Below are 25,117 nucleotides of genomic sequence, written 5' to 3'. Positions count from 1 at the left end.
GTGCGAGGACCTCGCGTCAGACTGACCACAGCATAACCCGGTTAGAAGGGGAGGGCGGGGAAGAAGCCGACTCGACAACGGAAAGATGACCAAGGAAAAACCACGTGTGTCTGGACGTGAAGAAACTGAAATATCCCATCACGTTAAAGTAAGAACAATGGAAACATTTTCTGTATTTCACCGAATGATTCTACACATGAAAGCTCATGGGGTGCATCCAAGGCGTTACTTACTTTGTAGCTAGAAAATCTTTTGTGAAAGGAAAGGAGGAAAAGTAATGAGCTATGTATTTAAGAAATTAGAACAAGGACCGCAAAATAAAATGAAGGCGCCTAAAGGGAAGGAAATAAAGATAAGAACATCCTTGTTTTAAAAAACGAATGAGCCCTAGTGACAGCGACCAGAGGTGGACATCCACCCGCCCAAATGCTCCACAGACGGAGTTAAACGGGGACAGCTCTACGGATATCTTTTTAAAAAAGAACATTAGGAACAACTTCATGGCAATAAACTCAAAAATCTGGACAACATGGACAATTCCCCGAAAACCATATTTCCAAAACTAACTCGGGGGGGGGGTCCTACCATCATTAAACAAATTAAACCAGAGATTACACTTTCCCCAAAACAACTGTGAACCCAGGCGACTATACAGCTGACTTCTCCCGAACACCCAGGGCACAGCAAGTCCAGCTTCAGAGGAGAGTTCTCTGGACAGGGCATCCTGGCAGCAGAATCTGGTGAGGGCAGTGGGTGAGCAGGAGATCCAGACCTAGACAGAGACGCCCAAGTCTCAAACGGAACCCCAATCTACAGCTACCAACGTGCAGGAAGGGCAGCCCGGCACGCTGGTATTTTTCCGAAAGCTAAAGAAACGATGCTAGCAAATCCACTTACGTGATTTGCCGTATCGGTAATTAAAGGAGAACCATCCCATCAGGCTCTCAGTGTTTGACTGTCCCTCACATCCCCTGAAACAGAGAGAATCCGGGGACACACCTCTAACAAACCCTCACCCACAAGACCTGAACCTGCCTCCAACCACACGCGGCTTCTTCCCACACCCGACCCGGTGCGACGAGGCGAGAGAAGCAGCAGGGCCGCCGAGGGCCGCCAACCTCCCGCGACCAGCTGAAGACCCTTGGCGAGCGGACCCTCAGTCAGACGGGCAGAGGAAAGACAGGACAAGAGGGGCAGAAGGACGTGAGGGACCACGTGCACGTGGAAGGATGTCCAACCCCACGAAACAAAGGAGTAGACCCGCCAGAAGGAAAAATCCCGAGGGAGTGCAAGGGTCCAAAACGACCCAGACGCTGCGGAGGCTGGGAGGTGAGGGCACAGGAGGCCACTCCGGGGTCCCAGAATAGGGGCAGAGACAGGAGGTGCAACGCGGCGGTCACCAGGGAGGGGCGATGTCCCCTCCAGGAAGCCCTGCTGCGTGGTACAGCCCCGTGGGCCCGGCGCGAGCCCCTGGGAAGAGCAGAGCGCTCTCCTGCCACCTCCAGGAAGGAGGGAGCCCAGAAGAGGACCAAGGCTAAAGCCAGGGGCACCTTGGGGGGCATCACAAAGACAGCCTCGTGGCACGCGAGACACACGGTCCAAAGACGGAGGCTGCAACACATCAAGCCAAAGGGGAGTACCGCCCCCTAAGAAGCAGCTGAGATTGGAGCAGGGAGCACAAAAAGGAGAAGAAAGTTGGCAACAAAAAAAATGAACAGGAATTTCGCTGACGAGGAGATCCAAACGGCCTACGCTGGTAATCAGAGAAATTCAAATAAACCGCAGGACCATCTCACACCCACCAGGCTGGCAGGAATGCAGAGCAGTGGGGACACGGCGGGGGCCGAGCTGGCACAACCACCCTGGGGAGCTTCCCAGGGGTAACACGAGCACAGCCCAAAGCTACCACCGGCCAAGCGTGGAACAGGGACAGGAGACACACACAGAGGGCAGGTGTGAGAACACCCTCGGGGCAGGACCTGGGAGCAGCCGGGGGCGGGTGGGGGGGCCCACAACAGACCCACACACGTGCGGTTGTTTCAGGGGAACCGCCGCGGCAGCAGCATCCAGAGGCTCAAGGCCGCTCGGAGACCTGAAGGCTGGGCAAGGGGGAGACGCCTAAGTGCACTGAGGGTGTGAGCCCTTCACATAAAGTCTCCCAAGCAGCAGAACAAGGACCAGCCTGTCCCAGGAGGGCATCAGCACCACCTTTCGGGGAGGGTGGCACGGGGACAGGCAGGGGCATTCGGCACCCCGTACTGGGCACGCTATGGCGAAGCTGCGCCTGCCCAACTGGATGGCTGCTCAGCCCCACACCCATAGAGCAACCTGCCATCCCGGCCCCCAGTGCCCCCCTCACCAGGCAGAGCCAGGGAACCCCGACACCTAACGCAGTCCTGCCCAGGCCCCCTACCCTGTCCACCCTCTCCTCGCCCGGCACACACGAGTGGGTTTCCTGGACCAGCTCCACGGGGGCTGAGGGGGCCCCGGGACATAGCCCGTCTGTGCCCCCCCCCGTAAAGACCCCAGTGGTCTTCCAGGAGCCCGGGAAAGCTGCTGAGGAGGTGCGGGGAAGGCAGGCTACACTCTGCTCCGGAGGGGGCTCTGGCCAGGCCGGGGCAAGTGTCACTTGAGTGCTGGAAAGGCATCCAGAGCACCACGTCTGTGGGGGTGGGGGTGCAGAGGGAATGGACAAGCCTTGGGGGAGGGTCCAGGGGGCCCAACACTGAGCCAGGTGCCAGGACGGGAAGGGAGAGGAGGCCAGGCCTGGGGAGTGCTCCTGAACTGCACCTAGAGGCCCAGAGACTTCCCAGAGAAGAGGCAAGCGGGGGGGCGTCTCATGGGGACACTGCACCGTCCAGGAGGCCCCACACAGGCCTGGGGGCATCCCTCCTTTCCACGTGGCCAGCCCTGCGCTCCAGGAGGGCAAACCCTGGCGTCCTGCACCCCCTGCATCCCCAACACTTCGTCACACACCTGTTGAAGGAGCTGTGGTGGCGCCCACCCCCCAACCCAGGCACACACTGGCCACTTCCTCTGGCCCTGCCGGGAGGTCTCCCCAGGGAGTGTCCTCCCCTGCTGCCCACCTGCAGCCCTCGTGGCCTGGGGTCTACACCAGAACCACGTCCTGGCGTGGGTTTATCTCCTTGCCCTCAGCCAGACCACTGAGTCAGGAAGAAACCCGCAGAGCTTCATGCCCCACGAGGGGAACGCGGAAGCCGCCGTTCTGAGCCGGGACGGCCACAGTGCGGTCCTGTTGTACCACTGGGGACAGGCACCAAGTGGAGAGGACAGCGTCTTTTGCGATGACAAAACTAACAGCACAATGCAAAGAGCTGTGCTTTTGTATAAGGAAGTCTCTAAATCACAAAGCACAGTGCAAACAGTGCAAGGGCGGATACCCGCGGCCAGCAGGACAGAGAGGGTCTTGCCAGACACTCACAAGGGCGAGGGCCAGAGGAATACAATCTTGGTCTCAGGTCCCAGATTTGCATGTCCCCGGCACACCACGTACTCTGAGAGAGACTCCCAGGCTCCTCGGACTTGACAGTATGGCTGGATCAGAAGGATATGGTACCCGGTGGAGAGAGGAGACAACCTAAGTCAGCTCCACCAGCACCGCATCTAGGCAGGTGCAAGGATGTCAGTGGGGAGCCAACCAGGTGAGCGCCTGGGAGAGCCTCGCAGGTCCGCAGGGCCTGAGAAATCCGGCCGCTTCCTCCGCAGCACGGGACGCGGACCTCAGGGACCATCCACGCGGCAGGGGTTGCTCGCAGGGAAGGCGCGTGCCCGGAGGTGGGGCGCAAAGGCGACGGCCCAGGATGGGAGCCTCGAGTGGACGGTCCCCGTGGGGACTCCGGAGTGGACAGCCCGGGTGCAGGCCCCAGATGGTGGTCCCGCGGTGAGCGGTTCCCGGTGGAGGTCCCAGGGTGGACTTTCCCGGGTGGGGATCCTGGAGTGGGTGGTCCCGGGGGTACCGTACCGAGTGGGGGCCCCCGGCTTGCAGGCCCCGAATGGGGGCCCAGGCGCGAGGCCCCCGGGAGCCAGTCCCGGGTGGCCGGCAGGTGCGCGCGGGAACAAAGCGGCGGGCGGGCGGCGGCGTACCTGGGCACGCAGCTGGGGCTGGAGCCGTCCACCTCCCAGGTGGCGAACAGGTTCATGGGCACCGGCGTGTTGAGCGCGGCGGGAGCGCCGGCCAGGCCCAGGCGGCCCCGCTCGGCCATGGCGCCGGCCCCGCCGCTCCCTGGGCGGCCTGGGCTGCGGCCGGGCCGCGGACGCGCGGCGGGCGGGCGGGCGGGCCGGGCGCGCGGAGGGCGGCGGCGCGGTCACATGGCTGCCGGGCGGCGGGGACAGCCGGGCGGGCGTCGGACGGGCCCGCGGGCGGCAACCAGGCTGCGGCCGCCCCGCCCCGCCCCGCCCGCGCGCGCCCCCGCCGAGCACCCCTCCCCCCCGACAGCGCCGCCCCCCCGATTGGCTGGGCGGGCGCGCGCTCGCCGCCTCAGGCCCAATCACAGCCCGCGGAGCTCTCGCCGGAAGTGAGGTTCGTGCGCCCCCTCCCGTCCGCGCCCCAGGAGGTGCCCCAGCCCGCGGCTCGCGGGAGCGCGCATCCGCGCCTGCGCACAGGCCCACCCCCACCCCGCGCCGCGCCCCGCCCCCCCGGGAGAGGTTGGGAGGGGTCGGGAGAGACTTCAGGTTCAGCCTGCAGCCCTGTGTCCCAAGACCCCCCCCCCGCTCCGCCCCAGGAGCACGTATTGTCTCCCTGCGTCCCCCGGACCTCTGCGTGTCACTGACCCCGCCCCCCCAGTCCTACGCATCCTCCGAGTCTCCCCACCCGCCGCACCCTCTGTGTCCCTTGGCCCTGTCCTGTCCCCTGCGGGCCCCTGTGTCCTCCGCACCGACCCCTAGACCACTGGGCTCCCGCGCCCCCCGTGTACCCCAGAGGCTTACCCACCCCGAGAACTTTCGTGGTTCCCCCACCGTCTCCTTCTACCCTCCCCCAGCACCGTCTCCCTTGGAGGATAGCTGGGATGGGGAGTGAAGCAGGAGGACCTGGGTCGCTGAAGGCCCAGCCCCCTCGCCCCCCCTCGGCCCCAGGCGCGCTGGGCCGCCTGTAGGCTGGGTGCATAGACTGGTCCTCCAGAAAGTCCCTCCAGAGGGCCCTCCTTGCACGAGCCTCCTATCACCCAGCAATGCCCCTTCTGTTGTTTTTACACAGGTCGATGCAGAACAAACGTCTGGAGGCAGGCGTGGCTCCTGACCGTGGTGGGGGTGACAGTGAACCTGGGGACTCAGGTCAGCAGGAGGCAATGACAGAATGACGCCCCGGAAGAAGGGCAGGTGGGAAGAGTCCCTAGAAAAGAACCTCTAGGTTTGGGGGCCCAAGGAGGAGTCCCCTCCTCCCATCAGATGCCACATCAGCTGCTGCGATTTAGGAAGAGCTTTCTGGGCAACTAACTCTTCTGTTCCTTTGTAGCCACAGTATCCACAGTTGCTTTTCTCTCTGGTTCCTAGTGAAACAACCTCAGCCCATGCAAACGGACTTTCTCGCCTTACCCGTGGGTTTTACCATCCCAGGGCGGCTAGTTTTTCTCCTGCAGAGGAGCCCCCCGGCGGCCCCCTCCTTTGTGAGAGGCCGGCCTCCAGCTCCAGCACCAGCTCCCTCTCTGGAGCTGCAAACAGCTGTGGCTGCTGAAAGCCGGGGTGGCCCTCGGAGAGAACAAGAGAATCTGTGTCTCCCACATGTTCCTGCTCCTTCGGGGTGGTACAGCTGAAAGCCACACGGGGCTGTCTGTCCCAGCAGCTGACGGGGTCTTGTCTTACAACGCCACCTGTGGGTCTCACACCAACGAGATGGGGTGGGGGGTGTTCAGAGAGTGGGTTGCAGCCCCCCCCCCCCCCCGTGAGGACACGGACCCCGCTGCCTTCTGCGTCCCACATGCTGGTGGTGTCAGGAGAGTGGGCCGGATACTTCGGGTCTGTGTGCCCTGGCATCTCACCCAGGAGGGGTGCGTACCTGGGGGTCAACTAAAGAAACGTGGGGTGACTAAGCGGGGTGTGACACGAGCTGCCCCCCACAGTAAAGCTACGCCCCTCCTCTGTACTAGGCACCATTGTGAGCCCTTCATGGATACGACGGCCTTTCCCATACCATTTTACAGACGAGGAAACTGAGGCCCATGAGGTTATATGCAGCTACCCAGGCGGGAGCCAGGCAGGGGGGTGGCACAGTCCGGTCCAGAGCTGCCCCAATAACCACCATGGTGGAAATGCTCAAACCCTCCTGCAAGGCAGGGAGGCAGAGACATGCTGTGTGTGCTGGACCTGTGACTCCATTTACGTTTATTTTTTGGTTTTGGTTTTTGGCCACACCCGGGGCATGTGGAAGTCCCCTGGCCCCACAGCTGTAACCAGAGCCACAGCAGTGACGATGCCGGCTCCTTAACCTCCTGAGTTTCAAGGGAACTCCCATTTGTTTTTGTTTTGTTTTGTCTTTTTATCTTTTCTAGGGCTGCTCCTGCAGCATATGGAGGTTCCCAGGCGAGGGGTCTAATCAGAGCTGTAGCCACTGGTCTACACGACAGCCACAGCAACGCCAGATCCAAGCCGCATCTGCACCTACACCACAGCTCACAGCAACCCCGATCGTTAACCCACTGAGCGAGGCCAGGGATCGAACCCGCAACCTCATGGTTCCCAGTCGGATTTGTTAACCACTGAGCCACGACGGGAACTCCCTCCCACTTATTTTTAAAGGTGGGATCATTTGGGCGCCGAACTGTTAGTGGTGGTGAGACAGAGTGGCAGGCTGTCACTTTGCTGATCAGAGTCACTTTTTGGCGAGAACCTGTTGCACACATTGCCACCCTCTGTATTTGAAGATGACCGTGGACTGTGAGTCCCTGGATGAGCGCCCTGAAGTCTGAGAGGACACCCCTCCTCACGGGACAGTGCGACACATAAACAAATGTTGGAAGCCGTCTGTTTTTTCCTAATGGCTGTTCCTCTAAAACAGGAAGCTGGTTAAAGAGGAACCTCCCTGGACAACTGGGCTGGCATGGTTGGGGAGGAAGCTGGAGGAGAGGGCTGTCCAGAGCCCTGAGGTCCCAGGCGGGCACCCTGAAATCCCTTGCTGAGGCCCTGACTGCGCCACCTGCCTGCCAAGCTGCTCCAATGCATAAAAGCCTCGGATTTCCAAAAGGTGACAGGACTCGGCTGCGTGGAAGCCGCCCCGCTGCCACCTCCCCACTCCGGGTGGAGGCTCCCCCGCTTTCCTGCGGTCCCACCCAGCGTCGCGGGGGGGCCTGCGCCTGCAAGTCCCGGCTCTCGCCCGTCTGTGCGAGCCCTCTGGACCTCGGGCTGTTTGGAAACGCCTCTTCAGCCCGAGTTAAGGTAAATCACCCCAGGCGTGGGAGCGACCCGGCACCGGGCAGGGCGGCCCCGGCTGGCAAGACGCTCGCCTCCGGGTGTGGACCCCGCAGGGTCCCCTCCGGCAAGAACCGCGATGCGCAGCTCGGGGTCCGGAGGCCGGGAGCGCAGCAGGCGGGCGCGCGCCAGAGAGGGGGCACGCTGGCTCCGGCCTCTGTCCCGCTCACCCGGTGGGGATCGCGGGGGTGGGGGGCTCTGTGCTCCTCCGCCCTGGAGCCGCTCCAGCCGGGCAGGGGAGTGGCCAGGGCCACTGGATCAGCAGGATGGCTCTAGCGGCTCCAGCCCGCAGCCATGCGTCATCTCCCCTTCCTGGGGGTGGCGCGGAAGGAGCCGCGCGGGAGTGGAACAGGTCCTGATCCATGCCCCGATGTGACCTAGGAGCCACCGCTGCCGGGGGTGAAGGACGCCGCGCGGCTGAGGGACCGTCTGGGGCAGGGACGGAAACACTCTGCAGAAGGCTCAGCCGACAGCGGGCAGTGGCCAGGGAGCAGTCCTCTCACAAGAAAGAGCTGGGAGCTCCCAGCTCAGGGCTGGTGTCCTGGGAGCCATGTGAGCAGAAAGGCGGGCCCCACAGCGCCAGCCCCCAGGGTGGGTCTGAGAGGGGCCCTGCGAGGTGGGCAGGAGCGGGGTGGGGGCTCAGCTTGAGGCGCCACCAATGCTCCACCTGCTGACAGTCCACTCCGGGTTAGAGATGCGGGCGCTGAGGACTCTGCCGGTCTCATTTACCTGTCCACCCCGACAGAGCCTGAGCTCCCGAAGTCAAAACGGAGTTCAGCACCTCCCCAGGATGCCCTCTAGCGGCGGCCGTGGAGCAGGTGCCCCACTGACCCTACCGTTGGGGCTGCCCAGTAAACAGGTCACAGGGGACCCTTACAGAGCCGAGTAGGGTCCAGAGGTTCACACATTTGTTCACTGAATAAACAAGAAACCAGCTGTAGGAGTTCCTGCTGTGCTGCAATGGGATGGCAGTGTCTCTGCAGCCCCAGGACGCAGGTTCCATCCCAGGCCCGGCACAGTGGGTTAAAGGATCCAGCATTGACGCAGCTGCAGGGTAGGTTGCAATTCAGATCTGGTCCTGGCCCTGGAACTCCATCTGTCTCTGGGCGGGGGATCCGACTACAGCAGCTCGGGTCGCTGCAGACCCGCAGGTTCAATCCCTGGCCCATATGCTGCGGGGTGGCCAAAGATGAAAGGAAAGAAAGAAAGAAAAGTCCCTTGGTCCTTAAAACATGAATAAGAGCTAAGGTTGTAGTGGGTGGAACGAGACGGTTATGGTGTCATTAATTCTAATGAATAGAATCTGGTTGTATCCTGAGAAAAACCCAAGAGAAGAATGTGGCAAAGTGGGGAAGCTAACCAGAGCCAAGGCTGATGCAGGCTGTCGGAAGTAAAGGGGGCAGTCCATCCCCTGACACCGCCAACAGCCACGCAAAATACCTCTCTGGCAGAGGGAGCCGGCTGGCCCCCACACCTGCTCTCTCCTTTTCCACAGGGACGGAGCTCCTGGTCTGGGGCTGGACACAGGCCCCCGAAGAGAGACACCCTCCCTGCCCACCCCCGCCAGCGTCCAGCAGAGGCCAGGGGCATGCGGCTGGGCTGTGAAGGAACCCCTGTGTGTGGACAGCAGTGCCCCGGGGGGTGTCCTCTCTGGGAGACCCATCAGCTGCTCCCCAACAGGCGGAGGCATCCAAAATGGTCGGTGAGGAGACTCACGTGTGATTGGGTCAAGCTGACCGGCTGCAGGGGCCCAGATCAAGCACTGCTTCTGGGTGTGTGTGAGGGTGTTTCTGGGGGAGCCCAGCACCTGAATGGGTGACTCAGTGAGGCAGGTGCCCCCGCCCCAGGCAGGTGGGCCTCGCCCATCGCTGAGGGTCTGACTAGTACAGAGGCGAGGAACGAGAGACCTTCCTGCTGTCCCACCTTCAGACTTTGGATGAATCGCACCCATGGGAGCCTCAGCCTCCGGGAGGATAAGAGCCGACTCCTCCCAATAAACCCCCTTTCTGTGCATGTCCCACTTGCGCTGTGTCTCTGGAACGCTGACCAGCGCAAGGAGCTTGAACACCTGATGCTGAAGTTAGGCTGGCAGACGACACCAGCTGTCATAGCAGAGAAACCCTTTCTCGTCTCCTCACTCGTGACACGGGATGGCTATGGTGCCACCCTGTCGTGGGGTTGGTCATTGGGTTGCCCATGGCCCTGGAGGCAAACGGACAGAGCTGCTGCCCAGAAGGGCCCCGGGAGAAGTGGGCAGCGTTCTTATGGTCATTGCCAGACCAGGCCTTGGAAGAAGGGGAGTCTTGGTAACCAGTATTTGAGGTCTCAAGAGATGGCAGTGACAGTTGTCACTGCAGGAGCTCAAGAGGGGTCGGAAACGCAGAGCAGGCGTGGGAGCTGCTCCAAGAAAACCAGGGGGAGCTGCCCTCGCAAGAGACACCAACCCCAGCCCCAGGTGGACGACACCATCACGATACAGCATCCAATAGGCAGAGCCACCCTGCACTTTCTGAGCACAGAGACACCGGAGGGGGTCGCTGGCTGACGGCCCTGCGGTGTTCGTGTGCCCGGAGATGGCCGCTGTCTCCAAAACCAACACCAACGCCATCGGCGAAGTCAAGGCAAACGGGAGAACGTCTGTGATGTGTGTCGCGGGCCAGAGTTGCCCACCAGTGCCACCGCAAGGGGGTAGGACCCTTGCAGAGACGGGGAAAGGCCTTCCAAAGGACCTGGGGAGCGTGGCGGATGGGCCGGCAGCCGCGGGAATAGGCTTCTCACATAGGGAGATACCCGTTTCGCCCGCAGATTTCCAGCATCCAGCACCGGGATGCCTGCGTTGGTGCTGGTGGGAAGTGCGTGCCCGAGACTGCAGGGGCTGCTGCAGACCCTCTCTGGAGATGCACGGCACTGCGCAGCAGCGACACTTTACAGGAGGTTTCCGAGGTCACCGAGGACCCCGGGGAGTAGGTCTGCCCCGCGCCAGCCAGCCGGGCCCCTGAGAGGGAAGCCTGGCCCCGCCTCCAGGGTCAGAGAGCCGGGTGAGGTCTGGTCGGCCACCTCACAGCCACCCCCGGAGCAGACAGCTGTGACAGATGGTAAGTTAAGAAACGGCTGCCGATAGACGGCCCAACACGATCCTGTTCGGTTAACGAAGCACGTGTAAGTGCATCATGTTTATGTAAGTTGTGTGGTTAAAATATGTACTTACGTGTGAGTGATTCTGCATGTAAAAGACCTATTTTCTTTTTGTCAGCAATGCGTGTGACATGTAGAAGTGCCCAGGCCAGGGATCGAACCCACACCAGAGCAGCAACTGAGCCACAGCAGTGACGATGCCAGATTCTGAACCCTGTGAGCCACCAGGGAACTCCTGAAAGGCTTATATTCAAAGCACAGGAAAAGGAGTTCCCTGGTGGCTCAGTGGGTTAAGGATCCAGTGTGGTCACTACTGTGGCTCTGGTTGCAGTGGCGGCACAGGTTCGATCCCTGGCCTGGGAACGTCCAGGTGCGGGGGGTGGGGAGGGACAAAAAAACCAAAAACACGTTTGGGGAAAATACTGAAAGGTTAGAAATGAATCCAAAGTGTTAAGAAATTATGTCTTTGGTGGAAACGCAGTTGATTTAGCTTTCCCTGCTCGCTTATCTTTATTTCATGTTTTCTCCGTGACGACTGTGTCAGTTGTGCAAGGAGAAGAAAGGACAGTGACAGCAGCAGCTTCTGTGGTCCAAGGGCTGGCAAAGTGGACGGCTGTGCAGCTCTCAGGACCTGGGGCAGGCGCCCAGAGCAGACGGTGCGAGATCCCTGTGCCGCTGGGCCCAGCCCGCCCTGGGTCCGGGTGATGCACAGACGCCCTCCTGTCTCGCACCTGGTTGGTCTGGGCCCTGAGACGAAGGGCCCCTTTGGAGGTACATTTTAATACTTTCCTGTGCTTCGCATGGTGGGAATTGTGTCCCAACAACGTGGTACAAGAGTTAAATGCTGGAAAAGAAAGGAAAACAGCAAGGCCCTGCTGCAGAGGCCAGCAGAGAACCTTCAGAGAGCTTCTACGGACGCACAAGGCGACACCGGCACCTTCGCATCTATGTTCCCCTCAGGGCCGTTCAGATGACTTTCTTCCTTTCTTTCTTTGCATTTTTAGGGCCGCACCTGCGCCATGTGGAGATTCCCAGGCTAGGTGTCAAATTGGAGCTGTAGCTACGGGCCTCCACCAGAGCCACAGCAACTCAGGATCCGAGCCACGTCTGCAACCTACACCACAGCTCACGGCAATGCCGGATCCGTTAACCCACTGAGCGAGGCCAAGGATCGACCCCACAACCTCATGGTTGCTAGTTAGACTCGTTCCTGCTGAGCCACGCCGGGAACTCCCGTTCAGATGATTCCTAGTTTTCCTCGGAGTTGTCTTTGTTTCTTGATGTTTTGCAATTAGGAAAAATGACCTCGGTAGCACCCTTGTTTCTCAAGCCAAAGAAATAGAGTCGGGCAGGTGGAGGTGGGCCCCGCATGCCGAGGTTTGTACCAAATGCACACGTGGGAAGGATGGCACGGGGCTGAGCAAAAAGAGACCCAGTGACCTGGCACATTTCAAAGATTTGTGATGGTGGCATGGGACACAGGAGAGGGACCTCTGGGGCACCTGGGCCGCAGGAGTCCAGGGGTGAATTGCCACAGCCGGGCGTGGGCCTGGCTGCCTGCTGAGAGAGCCCCGGGGGTCGGCCAGGCAGTGACGCGGTGACTGCCAGGGTTTGGGGGAGAGAGGAGTCCGAACCAGCCCCGGTTTGGAGGGTGAGTGTCTCTCCCAGGAGAAAGAGTAAATTCCTGTGGGGGAGCCATGGTACCGAAAGCGAGGTAACACCCAAAGGAAGAAGGAGCGTCTGGGCAGCGGTGCTGCGGGCTGGGGAGCCTACAAGGGGCGGGCATACTCTGCCCGCTTCCCAGCAAGCCACGGACACTGTGGACAGGGTGTCCCCGGCCCGTCTGCTAGGGGCAACAGGCTGGATGGACGGGCATGCCCTGGAGACACAGAGGGGGAGAGTCACCCCAGGGGCTGCCTGCCTGGGGCTGAGGGACGGCCTTGAGCTTCCCAGGCCAGGCCTGCCCAGCGGAGGGCAGCTGTGGGGTTGTCCTGGTCTAGGGAGAACCTGACCCATCTGGGAAATGACCAGTAGGCAGATCCTCCACTTTGGGTCAGAGATGATGTGTTTGTACGTAACATTAAAGCTTGCAGGGGGTCCAGCTAGGCGTTCCCGTCGAGGCTCAGCAGGTCACGAACCTCATATAGTGTCCATGAGGATATGGGTTGGATCCCTGGCCTGGCTCAGTGGGTTGAGGATCTGGCATTGCCTTTAGCTGTGGTGTAGGTTGCAGATGGGGCTAGGATTCCGTGTTGCTTTGGCTGTGGCTGTGGCCTAGGCCGGTAGCTCTGATTCGACCCCCAGCCTGGGAACCATCCAGGTGGTCCTGGGACGGGGCCGTGTCACGGCCACACTGTCTCCTCCCCAGGTCCTTCTCTTCTTAGGACATGTGTTGGGGTCGTGAGAGTCAGCTGAGGCTTGGACACGTGAGGCCATCCAGAGGTCCCCCGTCCTTAACCTCGGGGTCCACTCCCCAAGGATGCCCAGCACGGAGAAACCAGGCAAGTCTCTCAGATCCTCTGGGCTCTGTGCGTGACGGCCGACCGGGGCCCTCAGTGTGCTCCCGGGGACGGTCAGGGAGGTGACACCTTGTGGAGCTGGGAGCCCGTGACCGGCTGTGCAAGGTTGTATGGCTGTGTCGGGCCAGGAGGAGGTGGCCCCGGCCCTTGGCTCCTGTGGTTGCGGTGGACTGCCCGCCCTCACTGTCACACAGGACGCGGGTGGGCAGAACAGACAGGCACAGGTGCAGACCCCTGCCTTCCAAAGAAGATGCTTCCAGGAGTGCCCGTCGTGGCGCTGTGGAGGTGGATCCGACTAAGAACCATGAGGATGTGGGTTTGATCCCTGGCCTCGCTCAGTGGGTTAAGGATCCGGCGTTGCCATGAGCTGTGGTGGAGGCCAGCAGCTGTAGCCCTGATTCGACCCTAACCTGGGAACTTCCATGTGCCTCGGGTGCAGCCCTAAAAAGGATTGAAGACAAATGAGTGTAGACTGAAGAAACTCTATGAATTTTAATTAGCATAAATACAAAGAAAGTACACCTAGGAATATCCTGGTAAAATTGCTGAAAGCCGGAATTGTAAAAGCATCATTACCTTCAAAGTACAGCAAAAAGATACGAAGTCAGAGTTCCCGCTGTGGCACAATGGGCGCGCAGGCTGGCACCGTGCGTTGGGGACCCGGCATTGCCACAGCTGCGCCTTAGGTCATAACTAGGTCATAACAGGCATTGGCTCGCTGTGCTCGGGGAATTGCGTCCCAATGCTCTGCCCCGGAGGTGCCCTCCTCGGCCGTGTCTGCGTGTGCGCGGGACACGAAGAGGGACTGTCACTTGAGCAGCCTCAGGTTCCCCAGTATGAGACTGTAACAAAATCTCTGCTCTGTCCTTCCAACCAAAGACTGTATGGCAGCGAAAAGGAAGGTCTCGAGGCAAATGCATCTCACAAACATTGATGAGAAAGAAAAGCACCTTGTAGAAGGTGAGATATGAGGTTTTTTGGGGTTTTTTTTTTTTTTTTTTTTTGGTCTTTTTGCCTTTTCTAGGGCCGCACGCGTGGCATATGGAGGTTCCCAGGCTAGGGGTCGAATCAAAGCTGTAGCCGCTGGCCTACACTACAGCCACACCAACAGGGGATCCTAGCCGTGTCTGCGACCTACACCACAGCTCACGGCAATGCGGGATCCTTAACCCACTGAGCGAGGCCAGGGACCGAACCCGCAACCTCATGGTTCCTAGTTGGGTTCGTTAACCACTGCGCCAGGACGGGAGCTCCCTGAGATTGTTTATGTACAGTTTAAAAACATGCAGGAGATGCCACTGTGGCTCAGTGGGTTAAGAATCCGACCAGTATCCAAGAGGGTACGGGTTTGATCCCCGGCCTCGCTCAGTGGGTTAAGGATCCAGCATTGCTGCAAGCTGTGGTGTCGGCCACAGACTTGGCTCGAATCCGGCTTTGCTGTGGCTTTGGTGTAGGCCAGCAGCTGCTGCTCTGATTCAGCCCCTAGCCTAGGAACTCCCATATGCCATGGGCTCAGCCATAAAAAGATGAAAACAGACAAAAAACCCCACGCAGAACCCTCATGTCCATTGATGACGGGCAGTATAAAAACCTGCCTGGCATTAGTGATGGCCCAGCCCAGGGCTGGGTAGTAGTTATCCTTGGGCAAGGAGGGAGGAAACCGGACTTTGGGTGGACTCATGGGCTGTGTTCTTCACAAAACAGAGTTACATCAAAACAAGACAAAACAAAGAAGAAATATGAGAAAATCCTAATTTTGGGGTGTGGCCGAGTGACTGTCTTTTCGTGTTTTCTCTTTGCTCTTAGGTTTACTTGAGGTATTTTTCTTAACAAATTGAAGTCACTCGTTGAGGCTTTTCAAAGCAGGCGTGTTGTTCCGGGGTTAGCCTCTCAGGTTGCTTTGTGTGTTGTCCTGGACTGTGCTGTGTTCTAGCTTCGCTGGCTTGATCGTCCATTCCCTGCTGGGAGGGCAGCCCCCTGGCCCTGGCAGGTGAGACTTTGATGTGGACCAAGGGGGTGGGGGCCAAGCACCCTCCCCATCAGGACAGAGACTTACAATACCTTCCTGTATCTGATTCCAGGACTCTTGCAATTCCGTTTCCACTTTCAGCATTTAATGCCACTTGGAATTTATTTTTAGAACCATGGAAAGTTGGGATTGGATCTACCCTTTTCCTTCTCTCTCTATGGAAATTCTAACACCATTGAAGAGTGTGTCTTATCGTCAGTGATTTGAGGCCCCTGCATTTCTGCATATGGTTGGGTTTTTTTCTGGACACCCGGTTTTATTCTACTTGTCCATTTGTCTGTCCCCATACAAATACCACATGGTTTAATGGAGGTATTTGATATATTTAGATGTACAGATGGGCACCTGTCTCCACAGGTTTTCTTATTTCTTTTAGAATTTTCTTGACTCTTCTTGTGGATTATCTCTTCCAGATGACTTTAGGATCAGCTCATCAAGTTATGCGAAAATCCTGTTGACACCTTGGTTGGGATTAAATTGACTTTACAATCTGACTGGCGAGGAGTTTAAGAGTTTACAACTCAGCTTTCAAGAGGGAAGGGGGAGTTTTCTGATTTAGCTAGCACTAAATTACAGTCAAGGTTTAGAGTTTTGTTTTGCTTTTGGCGGTGCCAGAAGGAAGTTCCCGGGGCCAGATGGAACTGGGGCCGCAGCAGTGACCTGGGCCGCTGCGATGACAACACTGGATCTTTAACCCACTGCACCACAAGGCACTTCACACGTTTCTTTTCAGGCTCATTCTTGGGGACCCCGTGGGGTGTTTGGGTGATTGTGATGGCATCTGAAGATAACTGAGGGCATGCATGGGTGGGGTGGGTGGGACACAGAAATGTGACTATCATGGGCAACCACAGGTGGCACAATCACCTGTCAGGAGGTGGGGAGTCCTGGGAAACACGATAGGGAGTGGGGCTCGCTTGGGGGCAGCCCGGGGAGCCAGAGAGCCGAAGAGACCGTCTGAAAGTCGGTCACCAAGCCACCCCCGCAGCCCCTGGAGGCTGGAGGGAGGGGCGGACAACCCAGCACCAACCATTCGCGGAGCTCAGTTTCTCTGACCCCGCCTCGGGCCCCGCCCACCACCCGGGCCCGCCCCGAAGCCCTGAGCCCCGCCCACTCCAACCACAACCTGCCGGACCACGCCCCCGAAGCCCTGAGCCCCGCCCACCAAAACAGCCCGCCCAGCTGGTCACGCCCCCGAAGCCCTGGTCCCCGCCGCTCCTGCAGCCGCCGGCGAGGCTTGTTGGTGCCTAGTTCCGAGGCCCAGGGGCAGCGTCCGGGCCGGAGGTCGCGGGCTCAGCCCTCGCGTCCTCGCCGCGGCGGCGGAGCCCGTGCCCGTCCCCCGGGGCGAGGCCGTTGCGGGCGGTGCAGTGCCGGCGCGCGCGGCGAATCTGCCGCTGCGAATCGGAGGCGGCGGCGGCGGCGGCGGCGGCGGTCTCGCGAGAGTCTGGGTGGCGCGGACGCGGCTGCGGACGGGGTGCGGGCGGGCCCGGCGTCGCGCGGGCCGGCTGACTGGAACCGGGGCCGGGGCTGGCGGGCGGGGGCCCGGCCGGAGCCGCCAGCATGACGGGCCGCGTGTGCCGCGGCTGCGGCGGCACGGACATCGAGCTGGACGCGGCGCGCGGAGACGCCGTGTGCACCGGCTGCGGCTCGGTGCTCGAGGACAACATCATCGTGTCCGAGGTGCAGTTCGTGGAGAACAGCGGCGGCGGCTCGTCGGCCGTGGGCCAGTTCGTGTCGCTGGACGGTGGGTCCCGGCGGGGCGGGCGGGGGAGCCCCGGGCGGCGCTGGAACGCGGTGCGTGTGCGGGCCTGGTCTTCGTCACGGCATTCAGCGGAGGAGGAAGCGGGAGGCGGCCTGGGGTCGCGGTCGGGGTCGCAGCCCAGCCCCCTCCGTCCTTAGAGTCGCCTCGCTCCTTGGGGACAGTTGTGTGAGATTGGGGTCGGGGTCGTGGGCCAGTTCCCTCTGTCATTCTGGCGGCCTCGCTCCTTGGGGGCAGTTGTGACCCTTGGGTTCTCGTAGCACCACGGCGAGGACCAGGAGAAGGTCCAGCCCCAGCGCTCGGGGAGCAGCCCTGCCCGCGGCGCCCTGCTCCCTGCAGCCGCGTGTTCCAGGGGTGCCGGCGAAGGGACCCAAACTTCGGGGAGCAGCGTCTTTCCCTGGGCCAGTGCCTGTGCGATGGGCCCAGGTGTTGAGCCCCACTCCGTGGTGGCTCCGGAGCGCGTGGACCTGCACAGAGACCCAGTTTGTTGGAGGACGCTAGGGTGTGTGGCCAGTGTGGGGTGGTGAGCAGAGCTGCTGAAAACGTAGTGTGTGGCTTCTCTCGTGGACGCCAGTTTTCATCTCCGGGGTGGTTACCCAGAGTGGGGGTAGCCTCACTTCACCTTTATGGCAAAGCTCCAGGCTGACTTCCCTAGCGTTTTGCATTCTTCTCGGCTGCTTCCCCTCTTGACCAGATCTTGTGTTGTCTGTGTTTTCGTCTGTGTGTATACATATATATATGTACTTGGGGTGTCTTCGTACTGTAGTCCTTGCAGTGAGCGTGTCGGTGCCTCGAATCCGTGTTAACGCGTTTCCCTAGTGCAGAGGGATCTTAATGGCTTTTCAGGTGCTCACTGGCCACCCTTAATCCTCCTTGCTCACGTGGCTCTGCAGGTAGTGTCTTCTTCATTTTTGTATTCAAGTTGTTTGTTTTCTTACAACAAACAAGTGTTGAGTTTTGCACACTCTTTAAATGTTCCCCTATAAGTCCTTTGTTGGATAGGTGTTTGCAGAGCAGAAGTTTAAAATTTTGATTAAAAGTTTTAAAATGTGATGGAGTCTATTGATTTTGTCTTTCGTGGATTGTATTTTTCCTGTCCTTCTCAGAAATCTCTTAAGCCTAAGGCATGATGTTCTTCTAAAACTTTATTTTATTTTATTTTTTTGCTTTTTAGGGCCGCCCCTGAGGCATATGGCGGTTCCCAGACTAGGGGCTGATTCGGAGCTACAGCTGCTGGCCTACACCACAGGCACAGCAACACCAGATCTGAGCTGCGACTGTGACCTATGCCACGGCTCAGGGCAACACTGGATCCTTCACCCACTGAGCGAGGCCAGGGATCAGACCTGCATCTTCATGGTTCCCAGTCGGATTCGTTTCCACTGCCCACGAGGGAACGCCTAAAAGCTTTATTTTTCATGTTTTGCATTTAGATGGATGACCGTCTTAAGTTTCAGGCGAGGTGTGCAGGTCGAGGTGGTGGTTTGCAGTGGACGGCCGGTTGCTTCGGCACCATGTTGCGAGACTGTCCTTTCTCGGACGGCCTTTGCTCCGTTGGCACTCGGCATGGGGCCGGGTTTCTGTGGGTCTCTCTGGGCCCCCTGTTCCACCCCTTGGAGGCGGGTGCCAGCTTCTGTGTCTGCAGCGCAAGGGTTTGTCTCCTGCACGTTTACAGTGAGTCTCAAAACCAGATGCTGTGTTCCTCCAGCTTTGCTCTTCCTTTCAGAGTGTTTCGGTCACTGTAGTTCCTTTTTCATTCAATTTTAAAGTAAGTCTGTGTGTTTTTATGAAAATCCTGCTGGGGCTTTGATGGGAATGGCGTTGGATCTCTTGGTAAATTTGAGGAGATTTGGCGTTTTCACTGCATTGCGTCTTCCAGTCCGTGAGAACAGGTTTGCTTCTCTGTTCATTAGGTCTCCTTTGCTCTGTCATCAGGTTTTGTACGTGGTTGAGCTGTTTACCGAAGATCCAAATAGAGCTCTGGTAAAAGGTATTTTTCAAAATTTCATTGTTTGGTGCCTGGGGCATGAGGAAGTTTCCAAGCCAGGGATTGAACCCGCACCACATCAGCAACCCAAACCCCTTCAGTGGCAATGCCAGACCCTTAAACAGCTTCTCAACAAGAGAAGTCTAAAGTGCATTTTTTGCTTGCTTATTGCTAGATTATAGAAATATGGCTGATTTCTACCATTGGCCTGTTTCTTGTGACCTTACTAAACTTTAGTTCCAGGAATTTTTAATAGGTTCCTTGGAATGCTCCATGTGGACAAGCACATTGTCCACAAATAGGGGCTGTTTCCCTTTCTTTTGTTTCTCTCTCTCACGTGTGAGCACGCATGCTTGCTTCCTTCCCAGTCTTACAGGGAGGCATTGGCTCTCTCCCCTCTCAGTATGGTGTTAGCTATAGGGTTTTGATAGCTGGTTTTTTTTTCCTTTATAGCTCTTTTTTAGTCAGTAAAGTTCAGGAAGTTCCCTTTCTTCTCCTTGTTTGCTGGAAGTTGTTTGTCATGAGTGGATGTTAATTTGGTCCCACGTCCTTCCTGCATCAGCCGGTTCAGTCATATGTTTTCTTTCTTCAGTCAATCAGGGCAGCTGGTTTTTTGAAGGTTCAGCCTGCTGGGCGTTCCTGGGGCAAACCCACTTGATGATGAGCTCTTAGTCTTCGTGGGTGTTGCTGGATCAGATGAGTTGATACTTTGTTGAGGACTCGGGTGTTTATGTCCGTGTGGGGTATTAGTGTGCAGTTTGCTCCTGATGCCTTTGGCTTTGCTCTCAAGGTCACGCGTCTCCTGGCTGAGGTGGGAGATGTTTCTTGTCCTCTCTTTGCTGGGAGAGATGTGTGGAGTTGGCATTGCCTTCTTGACTCTCGTGGAATCCACCACTTTGCTGTCTGGGCCTGCAAGTTTCTTTTTCACGAGTTTTAAATTGCAGATTCAGTTCCTTTAATAGTTATAGGTTTTACTTATATTTTGTTTGGTTTGGTTTTATTTTCTTTTTCTTTTTTTTTTACTGCCGGATTGGAGTACATCTGCAACCTGTGCCACAGCTTGTGAACCCACTGAGCCGGACCAGGATCCAGCCTGCATCCTGCAGAGACAGTGTCAGGTCCCGAACCCACTGAGCCGCAACAGCAACCCCTGCTCGTGTTTTAGGTTGTCTCCTTATCTTGGGTGGGCTTGTGGTTTTCTAGATTGTCGAATTTGTGCAAGCTGAGTTGTTGGTACTGTTCCTTTAGTCTTTTGATGTCCACAGGGTCTGTGGCAGTGTCCCATTTTCCTTTTAGATATTGGTGGGGCTTTGGTGTTTTTTCTTTTTCCCTTTGTCTCTCTCGCTAGAAGTTTATCAATTGTATTGGTCTTTTCAAAGAACCAGTTTTGAGTTTCACTGCTCTTTCCTCCTGTTTTCTGCACAGCAAACATCTTCATGTTCTTCCTGAGCAACTTCCTGGGGCTTCTGTGGTCCCAGGAGTCCCCACGTCTCCATGGCTGTGTTTGCACCTTTGTCACATGTTGCCAGACTGTCCCCTCAAGTTCTCCCAGACCTGGATGTCTCTCGGGAGGAGAAGAAGAGCAACAACAGGAAGGACCAGGAGTTCCCATTGAGGCTCAGCCGTAACAAACCCAGCTGGCATCCTGAGGACTCGGCTTTAATCCCTGGCCTCACTCAGTGGGTTAGGGATCCGGTGTTGCCAAGAGCTGTCGTGTAGGTCGCAGACGCAGCTCAGTTCCTGCGTTGCTGTGGCTGCGGCCCAGGCCGGCAGCTGCAGCTTGGATTTGCCCCCGAGCCTGGGAACCTCCCTGTGCCACAGGTGCAGCCCTAAAAAGCCAAAAAAAAAAAAAGGAAGAACCTTCCTGGCTGACACGTAGGTTTTCCGTGGGAGGCGCTGTGCTGAGTGCCGCGACCGACGACAGACAGCCCTTCCTCGCGCAGACGAGAAGGCCGGGTGCAGAGGAGGTGGACGCCTGGGGTCTGGATGTGGGGGTGAGCTCAGCCCAGGCTTCGGGCTGCGCCGTGTGATTAAAGGTGGGACGAGGCCCAGGCGGGCTCTGTCCTGTGGGCTCCCTCTCTGGAGGGCCCACAGGGAAGCGCTACAGGGGCTCATGATGGGTCCTTAGCTCCGGGGGGACCCAGGGAGGTGGCTGTTGGCGGGGGCTGGGGGGTGTTACCTGCCTCCAGCAAACCCTCCACCCCACGCAGGTGGGGCCTCCAGGGATCTCCTGGACGCCAGGCCTCCTCCCTTCCCCATCACGGCAGCAGTCATGCAGGGCAGTCTCACTGGGCCCCTGAACCTCCCTGGCACAGGAGTGTGTGCCCAGCTGGCCCTCCTCTGCTCTTCCTCTGCGCCAGCCTCATCCCGGAAGCTTAGCTTTCTCTCTGGGATGCCCTTTTCTGGGTCCCGAGGCCGCTGTGTCTCCTAAGTGTCCTTGCTGCGTCTTTGAGAATGAGTGGTGGGTGATGACTTCGGCAGGTGACTTGAGTGTGTGTGAGTGAGACATCAGGGCCCCGTGGCCAGAGGCCCTGCCGTGACTGGCGCTCCTGCCGGGATCCCGAGGAGAAGGCGCCCGCTTGCCCCGGGTCCCCTGGTAGACGTTCGAGGGCCAGCAGAGGGAGTCCAGTGTCCTGGCCGGATGCACAGATGGCACCTTGCTGAATGCTGGTGGCAGCCGTGGTGCTGGGGACATCTGGGCTGGGCCTTTCAGTTGATGGGCAGCTGGTGAGGGGCGGGCATGGCGGAGAGAAGGGATGGGTGCGAGGACCGCAGAAGGGCCTGGCAGGGGGCCGGCTGGGGCAGCGGGCCTCTGCCCTCCTGCGGCTGGTGCTGCCGCTCACTCCGCGGAGGGCGGGGCTTGCTCGGAGTCACGGCCTCAGGCGCAGAGGCAGCCTCCTTGGAGGGTGTTGGGTAGCCGATCCGTCCCTGGGGCCTCCCTTCTCATCTGGCGGCCCTCCTAGGAGCTGTCCCCTGGGATGCAGCCTGGAGGCAGAGGGAGCTCCCGCTCCGAGCAACGTGGCTCCTCCTCCCCCCTCTTCTGGGGAGCATCTCCTGGGGGTCCCCAGGCACACACTTTTTTTTTTTTTAGGTTCCCAGGCGAGGGGTTGAATTGGAGCTGTAGCCACTGGCCTGTGGCACAGCCACAGCAACACCAGATCCCAGCTGCATCTGTGGCCTGCACCCCAGCTCACAGCAAGACCGGATCCTTAACCCACTGAGGGAGGCCAGGGATCAAACCTGTGTCCTCGTGGTATCAGTCAGATTCGTTCTCTGACTGAAGTCCTGCCAGACACACTTTTAACCTTTGGAAACTGGGTCTTTGAAGGCAGGTGTCTGTCGGTGCCTGTGTTCGTGCAGTTGTGAGGGAGGAAGCCCGGCTTTGACCCCGAGGAGGCAGAGCGTGCTGGTTGGGGGCACTCCTTCTGTCTCAAAGAACAGCAGCCCTGCCTGGAGGGGGCTCTGTCAGGCACGGCCTGCTGGGGTCCTGGCCAGGCTCTGGTCCTGGAGCTTAGAAGGTTCTGCATCTTTCCTTCTGTCCTGTGGCCCCCCCTCAGAGCCCCACTGAGTTCCCGGCTGGCCTCAGCTCTCTCCTGCTCTCAGGAAGTAGCCGAGTTCTGTCCTGGAAGCCTCAGGTGAGAGAGGACTGTCACCTATGGAGTTCCCGCTGTGGTGCACTGGGTTGGGGATCCGTGTTGTCTCTGCAGCGGTGCAGATTTGATCCCTGGCCTGGCGCAGCGCTTAAGGGTCCAGCATTGTCTCAGCTGTGGCTGGGATTCGATCCATGGCCTGGGAACTTCCATGTGCTGCAGGTGCAGCCAGAAAAAAAAGTCATTTGCTGCTTTTGCCACGTCCCGTGCTCCTTGCTGTATGTTTCTGTATCATAATTGGGACGATGCAGGCCCTTGGGTCGCTATGTCTGGTTGAAAGGTGTTTAGGCTTGTTTATTGCCCGCAGCAAAGTCCATGCTGGGGCCACGGCCCTGCGTCCGGGCCCTGATAAGGCCTTGTCCATTGTCTTTTGCGCGCTTTGGAGGAGTTATGTCTGAGCTCGGCTGAGGGGCTGCTGGACTTCTCTTCTGTTCTGGAGCCCTCAGCTGGACCTCGTATGGGTGTCCCCCCTCAAGAGGAGTTTCAAGACAGCGACAGAAACCCTTCATTTTACAATGAGCACAAACTGGAGTTCCCGTTGTGGCGCAGTGGAAACGAATCCGACGAGGAACTGTGAGGTGGTAGGTTCGATCCCTGGCCTCGCTCAGTGGGTTAAGGATCCGGCGTTGCCGTGAGCTGGGGTGTGGGTTGGAGATGTGGCTCGGATCCTGCGTTGCTGTGGCTGTGGTGTAGGCCGGCAGCTGTAGCTCTCATTTGACTCCTAACCTGGGAACCTCCGTATGCCGCGGGCGCAGCCCTAAAGAGCAAGTGTAAAACAGAACGAACACAAACTCACTAAGCTTTTGCTCGCCCACCGCGGAGGGTCTGAGGGTGAAACGGAGGCTGGTGCTGTGTGGGTCTGGGCCGCTCCCCGTTGCTGCTTCTCTCTTTCTGGTCTCGTGGTGCAGGTGGTGCTTGGTCCTCAGGGCTCCGAGTGGCCGAGCCCGTGCCTGTCCCCCCCTTGCTTTGCGGCCGCCAGCCCTCAGCCCAGAGGGCGGCAGGGGGAACTTGGGGCCTCTCTCCTGCTCGCCACGAGGGGGCAGGCTTGGCCTCACCGCCCTGGACAAAAGCCGCGACTTCGTGTGCGCTTCTTCTTGGAGGCAGCCTCTCTTGGTGGAAAATACCAGGTGTTTTGAGGGAGAGGAGCAGTCTTGGAACAGCATGCTTCGGTGGTTTCGGCCAGAGGGGTGCCCAAGCTTTCTTTCCTCCTTCAGGGACCCCAGCCCCGGGGTGTTAGTGGTCAGAGGTTTGCTGAATAAGCGGCACTTTCCTACCGTCCACCTCGCTGTCCAGACATTGTCTGGTAACCGGCTCCCGGGGGAGTGTTCGCTGAGTAGAAGAACCTGCGTCTGGAGCTCGGCTGTGGCGGGCGGGATCGGCGCTGTCCCGGGGCCGCCGGGCCTCGGGTTGGATCCCAGGTCCCGCCCAGCGGGTCAGGGATCCGGCCGGGCCTCGGGTTGGATCCCAGGTCCCGCCCAGCGGGTCAGGGATCCGGCGTTGCTGCAGCTGCAGCTTAGTCTGATCCCTGGCCCGGGAGCTCCGTGTGCCCCGGCGCGGCCAAAAAGGACCCCCAGATGAATAAATAGATGAAAGAACCTGCATCAATTTGGCCAACAGGTTCTGGCCTCCTGCCTGCTCCCTGCTCCTAGCCGGCTGGACCCCGTAAGGCGCCTTCCTTGCCGGAGCTTAATCCATGTTTCTCTTGGGCGCAGGGATGACCTGAGGCTGCACACGAGGCCCTCGGGGCGCACAGGCTGGTGTGCAGTGTGTGTGAGTGTGCGTGGGGAGCAAGAGTCGGGAGTCAGCTCCAGGAGCAGATGTGCCCGGGACAGCCCCAGGAGGGGTGACGGGGCTTTGGGAGAGGCAGGGAAGGACAGCACAGCACCAGGAAGTCGAGGTCCCTGGGGTGCAAGGAGGGGCGCCCAGAGCTGGAGTGCAGGGGAGGGGCAGGGGTAGGTGGTGGGAGTCACACTCACCAGAGCGGGTGTCCCCTCTGACTCAGCAGTGTCCTCGTGGGCTCTCTCCTGGTCCCCCACCTGCGTCTAAGCAGGAGAGTGGCTGGGAGGGAGGCCACCCAGGGTCTTTGTTCTGGAAGGGGGGCCTCCAGATTTGTACTGTTCGCTGTCCCTTTGCATGTGATATTTTGTAATTGTTTGTTAAAGCACATGCCCACTCTAGTTAAACAAGGTGTTTTCTTACCTTTTGTGAAATAAAAGTTGGGCAGCACAGGATGCAGGTGAAAATGCGTCTCTGCTGGTCAGGTGACTGAGGGCTTGTGCCTTCTTCAGTGGTTCCTATGTCTAAAAGATCGTAAAAATAAAAATTCTAAAGGTTAGAAAGCTGGAGTTCCCTGGTAGCCTCAGGGTTAAGGACTCGGCATTGTCATGGCTGCGGCCCGGGTTCCATCCCCGGCCTGGGAAATTCTGCATGCTGCCTGTGGCCCCAAAAAAGCAAAAAAGCTACTACCTCCGGGATAGGGTAGAAGATGCAGGGCCTCTGCAGCGTCACGGTAGCGCTGGTGTGTCAGAGCCCCTCATTTCTGGGCCCGGGGACAGGTCTCCCCGGAGCCTGTGCTGCCCCGGCCCTCTCCAGGCCCCAGCATGCCCCGCCTGGTCT

At 58.9% G+C, this 25,117-nt stretch overlaps 2 protein-coding genes and 1 long non-coding RNA gene across 21 annotated transcripts in view; 2 read left to right on the top strand and 1 right to left on the bottom strand.

Annotated features, from left to right (window-relative positions):
• The window catches only part of PACS2 (phosphofurin acidic cluster sorting protein 2), a 57,159-nt gene extending 52,879 nt beyond the window's left edge, over nucleotides 1-4,280 (bottom strand). For 3 of the 9 annotated variants that reach the window (XR_002341117.1, XM_021081611.1, XM_021081610.1), the window contains exon 1: nucleotides 4,105-4,277. Coding sequence is in view for 7 of the 9 variants with exons in the window: in XM_021081611.1 (XP_020937270.1) it covers nucleotides 4,105-4,223 (119 nt within the window). In the remaining 2 variants the exon portion in view is untranslated. Of the gene's footprint in view, nucleotides 1-4,104 lie in introns of all 9 variants that reach the window. The other 6 variants (XM_021081609.1, XM_021081607.1, XM_021081613.1 and 3 more) reach the window with 3 other exon arrangements.
• Nucleotides 3,573-25,117, top strand: part of BRF1 (BRF1, RNA polymerase III transcription initiation factor subunit) — a 67,623-nt gene continuing 46,078 nt past the window's right edge. For 3 of the 11 annotated variants that reach the window (XR_002341119.1, XR_002341123.1, XR_002341122.1), the window contains exon 1: nucleotides 8,918-10,517. Coding sequence is in view for 4 of the 11 variants with exons in the window: in XM_021081614.1 (XP_020937273.1) it covers nucleotides 10,250-10,517 (268 nt within the window). In the remaining 7 variants the exon portion in view is untranslated. Of the gene's footprint in view, nucleotides 3,902-5,215; nucleotides 5,338-7,012; nucleotides 7,390-7,803; nucleotides 7,975-8,917; nucleotides 10,518-16,555; nucleotides 16,850-20,990; nucleotides 23,083-25,117 lie in introns of those variants that run through there. The other 8 variants (XR_002341120.1, XM_021081616.1, XR_002341121.1 and 5 more) reach the window with 6 other exon arrangements.
• Nucleotides 11,683-15,599, top strand: LOC106508289. Its single transcript, XR_001305043.2, has 2 exons — nucleotides 11,683-14,036; nucleotides 14,883-15,599. It is a non-coding gene; the product is annotated as an uncharacterized LOC106508289 (long non-coding RNA).

The sequence above is a fragment of the Sus scrofa genome, unplaced genomic scaffold (assembly GCF_000003025.6).
Source record: "Sus scrofa isolate TJ Tabasco breed Duroc unplaced genomic scaffold, Sscrofa11.1 Contig1914, whole genome shotgun sequence".
NCBI classification, from domain to species: domain Eukaryota; kingdom Metazoa; phylum Chordata; class Mammalia; order Artiodactyla; family Suidae; genus Sus; species Sus scrofa.
Note: the sequence above shows the minus strand (reverse complement) of the source record. Positions and strands in the feature narration are given on the sequence as shown.